The 6,000-nt window shown below is 51.2% G+C and overlaps 1 protein-coding gene across 4 annotated transcripts in view; it reads right to left on the bottom strand.

Moving 5' to 3' along the window:
- SMOC2 (SPARC related modular calcium binding 2) overlaps positions 1–6,000 on the bottom strand; it is a 153,393-nt gene that overhangs the window by 6,747 nt on the left and 140,646 nt on the right. For 2 of the 4 annotated variants that reach the window (XM_073894238.1, XM_025866465.2), the window contains exons 10-11: positions 3,570–3,669; positions 1,472–1,746 (exon numbers count right to left, since the gene is read on the bottom strand). In XM_073894238.1, coding sequence (XP_073750339.1) covers positions 1,472–1,746; positions 3,570–3,669 — 375 coding nt within the window. The remainder of the gene's footprint in view (positions 1–1,471; positions 1,747–3,569; positions 3,670–6,000) is intronic. The other 2 variants (XM_073894239.1, XM_025866466.2) reach the window with 1 other exon arrangement.

Here is a 6,000-nt window from a genome sequence, read left to right as displayed (position 1 = left end):
AGACCAGACAGCTAGCCCCCCGCCCTCATCACCCCCAGAGCAGGGGCCAGACAGCTAGCCCTCCACCCTCATCGCCCCAGAGAGACAGCTAGCCCCCCTTACAACAATATGTGTTCGCCCAAACGAGGCTGTTCTCTGGGACATCATGCAGCTATGGTGTCGGTCAGGCCGCCGCTTTCTCCAGTGGAGCGGGGTTAAACCGCTGGATTCTTAGGCGCCAGAGGGGCCTGAGGGACGACAGTGTCCCCAGTGCTGGCCTTGACACCCGCCTGTTCTCCCTTCTGACAACCTGAGGACTGTACTCGGATGTCACTCCCACTGAGACCTCGGCTGAGCTCGGCCAGTGCCCAGTGCTGCCTCCCTGGTCCCAGGGCCACACTTGCACAAACTGTCACACCCCAAGTTGTGCTCGGGCTCCTCTCCTGTAAACTGTGAGGCCTGCAGGGGGAGCCACGCGAGCGGCCCCGTATTTTTGCCACTGGCCTCTAGATACTTCCAGGACGGCAGGAAGTGCAAGTGGTCTCCGAGATCCTGCACACAAGTCTTCCAAATAAAGCCTAAGTTTTCTAAGATTGACTTTTCACGGAGACATTGGCAAGGAGCATCTCACAATCACACAGATCTAGCCTGGAACCCACTGAGCTGGATGGTGCTGAGTGACCGTTATGACAAGAACTGGGGACGCGGGGACAAGTCAGAAGGAACTGGCCACGTGGGCCAGAGCTCGGGGCTCCGTGTTCCACGGCCGAGCTGCAGACACAGACGGCCACGCTGAGCACGATGACCTGATGCCCCAGAGTCTACTCTAACTGGGTTTCTATTTCAGAGGTGCTGTCACCAAAATCGGTAACAGAAGAACAGAATCATAAACTACCGGTGATACCGGGGACCTCTGCAAACCCTCCCCAGCACCCACGCCACACAAATGAGAAAACCGAGGCCAGCACACACGTGCACGCTGCCTGTGGAGGATGCTGGGCTCCCGCTGTTGGAGGGTTTCTCTTGACAACAGCTGGTTTGTTGGGCCATGCCCACCTTAAAAAGATGCACTCAACTGGTAAATCAGCTAAAACAATGCTTTCAGCCATCAACCTGGCTGGCTGGGATAACAGGAATTATTTAACTGCCTAGAAACGGGCCTGGACGTTTGGGTGGAGGCCACACACAGGGTCCTCAAGTGAATCCCAGTGGTCCCCAGATTTGCACTTTAGACACGGGGATGGCAGAACGTGTTTGCAAAGTTGGCCACCATGCTCAGAGCAAAGAGGACTTGCCTCAGACAACACTCAGCTTCTCCCCTATGAGCCGGCTTCCTTCTGACGGGTTACCGATGGTCTGTTATTACTTCTATGGACAAATGGCCTACAAGTAAGCGGCACCCTCTGACCAAAAGGACAATCTACTCAGCCAGTCGAGCAGGTGTCAAAACCTGATGCATTGCAAAGCGCAAAACAACAAGAAAGGCTCTTACTGGGGCGCTTCTTTGCGTTTGCTTTACCTTCTTCTTTCGTCACCCCGAGGCAGCCCATCAGCTCTTGCACGGAGATGGATTTGTCGTTATTCACGTCACAGTATTCGACAAACTTCTTCACACATTTTTTGGGTTTTGACTTTTTCCGAAGAAATCTCTTGAAGGGCTTAATCTCCTTCTTGCCAATGTCCCCACTGGAGTTCTTATCCAGCAGTTTGAAGTACCAGTGGACCACTCGCTCCTCCAGAGTGTGGCTGGGGTCGGGTTCGGAAAGCCTGGAAGAGCACACGAGGTCGTCAGTCACATGGGCCAGCAGCTGCCTCCCCCTGCCCTTGTCCATCTATGGAAGGCACACAGTGCCCTCCAACACTCCCAGAAGGGGTGCCCCGCTCGTCACTCCTACGGTGTTGATGCCTAAGCCTGTGCTGGTTCACCATCCATACAGCGATTTTAAAAAATAATTTAGAGAAAGGAATTTAGTAAGAATATTTCAAGTTGGTTTCAAAATTGCAAATGGCACAATGAATTTTGCATGCTTATTACGCACTTGGTGTTGGCCAAGTCTTTAAGGAAGCCTCCTTGTCCCAGGTTCTGTGCTCCATGGAGTTGGCAGGTCAACTTGCATATCAACGCCCCCTACTAAACTCTGGGACCCCAAGGTTCCTGACTCCTTTAAATGGGATTCCCTGGCACACCATTTTATACAGTAGGGGTACTGAAAGATGCAAATAAAAATACATCTTAAAGTAGTAACTAGACATTTTCCCTTGGATTAAAAAAAAGTTTGATATTTTAAGATATAAACAAATAAAAACTCTCCTAGAAGGTCTGCTTTGAGTCAAATCTTTGAAAATGTCCCAGGTGTTAAAACGTGCCTTCACACTAAGTGGAAGATGAACGTGTGCGAGCATCTGCTGGCCCTTTCTCCACTGATGCTCCCTCTGCATCTAGATTCTACGGGCCTGGAGTAGAATGTGCTCCCCCGAGTGTGAAAACCTAACAGGTATGAGGCATCCTGATGCGACTGAGTATTTCCAGACTTGCAGAGGAGCTTCTGAGACAGCCATTCATTCACTGCCTTCAGATTAGAGCAATCTTTCCAAGAATATGTCAACTTGAAATGTAGGTCATTTTCTTTCTTTGCTTTATTAAGCTTGATTTAGTGCTTGATTGTGACATTTTCTGTTAGCATTGCCTTTTTTTTCTCTTCTTGAATCTTACTCTTAAGGAAAGAGGTAGAGAGACAGACTTTAGCTGAGGAGACTAGGAAGCTTTAGATCATGCAGAAGAGACAAGACCATCAAGGCTTTGCAGGCAGGAGTGGGGAGGAAGGCCAGCACTCTAAGGAAACAGGAAGATTCTCCCTCTGAAAAAGCCTCCTGGCAGAAAGGGATAAACTACTGCTAATTCTCAGGGGGTCCAGTGCTTGCCATGCTGCGCCCAGCAGAGCTGGGAGCACCCTCCAACCTGCAGGTAGATACAGAACAGAGGAGTCTTGGGGAACTTACAGGAGCTCAGCTCAAAACCCCAGACCTATGCATGTAGCACATCTGCCCCGCTTCCAGAGTTTCAGGAGTCACCCTCTGAGCAGGGTCCGTGTAAATAATGCCACTGATTGTACACTTGAACCTTAAGATGGTAAATCTTACGTTATATGGGTTTTTCTACAATAAATACATAGTATGTTGACAACCTGAAATCAAACACTTTAATTCCAAGTATTAAAATCTACTCGATAGCTCTAAAATGCAATTCTAAGCCTCAAAGCAATCGGAACAAGCCACACATTCTGTTCCTCGCCCGCCTCCTGCTGGGCCGCCACCGGCTGATGGGACCGCTGGGAATCCCAGGATCCAGCTCCTCCCACCGTGACATGGCCCTCGGCGGCTTAACGGCAGCATGGGGAAAACCTGCTGGACAAACCACCTCCAAACGCATGGAGCACGTTGAAGTTCTGGGAGGGGACCCCTTTCCCAGAGACCTGCAGCGCCCTGAGAAGCTGAGCTGCCTCCGATGCCTAACGGCTACACTGACTTTCCGCTTTCAGACACGTGGGGCTTCTTCTCAGCTCCTTGCTCCGTTGTCGAATGTAACGCACCTGCCAGAGGAAGCGGGGTCGGAGACTGCGTGGACCATGTCGGTGGACAGCGCGTCCAAAATGCTCGTCAGAAACTCATTCTTTTTGGCACCAGGACAACCTAGAAAAATAAAGGACATAAAAATTTTTCATATTTCACGAGCACATTGTAATACACATATTGATTTGGATCATAATTTTTTTTAAGATTTATTTACTTGAGAGAGAGTGAGTGCACGCGTAGGCATTTGAGTGCGGGGAGGTGCAGAGGGAGAGGGAGGGAGTCCCCAAGCAGACTTCCTGTTGAGCGCAGAGCCCAGCCTCGACCTCAAGACCCATGAGATCATGACCTGAGCCAAAACCAAGAGTCGGACGCTTAACCAATTGAACCACCAGGCGCCCTTTTTGGATCATAATTACTGTAAATGACAGGACCTAACACTCAATACATCACGACATGGGACGAAGAGATTCGCAGGCGCTAATCATCAGAGCAGTCGTTTCTGGGGGGTGCTATGAGTAGCCAACGTTACATCTGGGGTCCTGGCGCTTGGAGGCCTCAGGAGGCACCCCGGGGTCACACTGCTGGAGCAGGGTGAGGCTGAGTCCTCTCCGGGTGAGCCAGAGTCCAGGGACTGCACAGGTTCAAGAGTATCTGAGTTTGTGGGATGCTCAGCTTCCTACAACATACTTTACCTGCAAGACACCACCTGGCTGGCAACCCCTCTTTCCCACACACATGCCGCCAGGACGCCCCAAACTCCACACTGCGAATGCCATTCCCCGCCCCGTTTCAGGAGGAGTACAAGAAGGGCGGGAGCAGGGCTGTCTTCTCTGGACTCGGGCGGACGGGGCCCGGGCGGGACGGCGCTGCCACATCACAGCAGGCTGGTCATTCACATACCAACATGCTACATGGTCACGTCCGCTCTGGTTTCATCAATTTCCTTCTGACACTTGAGTTTTTGTTATGATTATGCAAGTACTTGTTAGCTGCCAATAGCAGGAATCTATTTACATCGGTTCCCACTTCATTAAGTACACATATCAGAAAACAGATGCGAGTCCTCACCGGGGAGAGGAAGCCTGGCGAAGCAAAGCTGTGCTTTCCCCTCTGATCCAGCTGAAAAGGCGGATTCTGCTCTATGGGGAAAATGCACACTATTGGGAGACTGTTGCTTTCTAAGAAAAAAAAAATGGTCTACTTAGCTCTTCCCTCGGGGAGGCTGCGGGTGTGTCGCTCGGGATCCGGAAACCTGGGGAACCTCCTGCAGCCGCCCGCACTCTGGCCGGGAGAGGACAGCGGCCTCACCAGAGGCCGTCAGGGGCAGCGACTCTGCGAGCGGCAGGACCGGTGGCTGTCAGAACATAGAGGACCCAGGAGCATGCCGCGGGGGGGGGGGGTGCTGCTGCACAGGAGAACCCCTCCAGCCCAGACAGGCACCCATGCGCAGGAGCTTCCAGGGGTGTGCATGACCGACCGGCCCCAATGTCCCCTGTGCCCACGGAGGCGGATCCCTGTGATCTCCAGAGAGCCCATTAGCCTCAATACACCCAGGGAGGGATGAGCTGGGGTGAAGAAGATCCTGGGTTTCTGGGAAAAGCCTGGCATGTTGAATTGTGCTCAGCACGGAGCACGGTGCATATATTCTGCGTGGAGAGCTTGACCTCGGTGGGGACACAGCCAGTTCGTTGTTTTGCTGTTGACTTAACCATATTCTCTAAATGAAGTAAAGCAGTGCACAGTTTCTAATTGGAAATGGCACCTACTGTCAGGAAACAGGACTGAGGGCCTGCAGAAGCTTTAGAATTCTTTAATACACAAAGGAGTTAACATAAAAGCTTAATTTACTTCTAAAGCAAGAAATAGTAAATCAATCCTGCTAAAGATCTTTCTTACTGTTCCATAAAACAGACTGAGTTGCACTGGTCTTCCTGCGTAGGTAGGGACCGTATTTTGCCATTGAGACATACTTTGGTCCAAAAAAGAACACTTTCCATTTTTATGTGGAAAGACGTTGATCTTCCTTTTATTTTTTTTTAAACTTTTTTTTTTTTAAGATTTTATTTATTTATTTATTTAATTGATAGAGAGAGAGACACACACACAGCGAGCGAGGGAACACAAACAGGGGGAGTGGGAGAGGGAGAAGCAGGTTTCCCGCTGAGCGGGGAACCCGATGTGGGGCTCGATCCCAGGACCCTGGGATCATGACCTGAGCCGAAGGCAGACGCTTAACCAACTGAGCCACCCAGGTGCCCCTGATCTTCCTTTTAAATAAAGAAAATAAATCGAAACTGAGTTCGTCTCAGACAGACAAAGCCACCTCCCCTGCAAGGCCTTCCTCGCGGCGAATCCCATCCCCCATCTGCGTCTCCCGCGTGGGTTGGCATCAGCAGGGACTGCACACACAGGTCCCCTCGCGGGGTGCATTCTGGCCACACCACGGCG

Source organism: Callorhinus ursinus, unplaced genomic scaffold, assembly GCF_003265705.2.
Source record: "Callorhinus ursinus isolate GAN/ISIS: 27379988/994484 unplaced genomic scaffold, GSC_fseal_2.0 scaffold6, whole genome shotgun sequence".
Classification (NCBI taxonomy): domain Eukaryota; kingdom Metazoa; phylum Chordata; class Mammalia; order Carnivora; family Otariidae; genus Callorhinus; species Callorhinus ursinus.
Note: the sequence above shows the minus strand (reverse complement) of the source record. Positions and strands in the feature narration are given on the sequence as shown.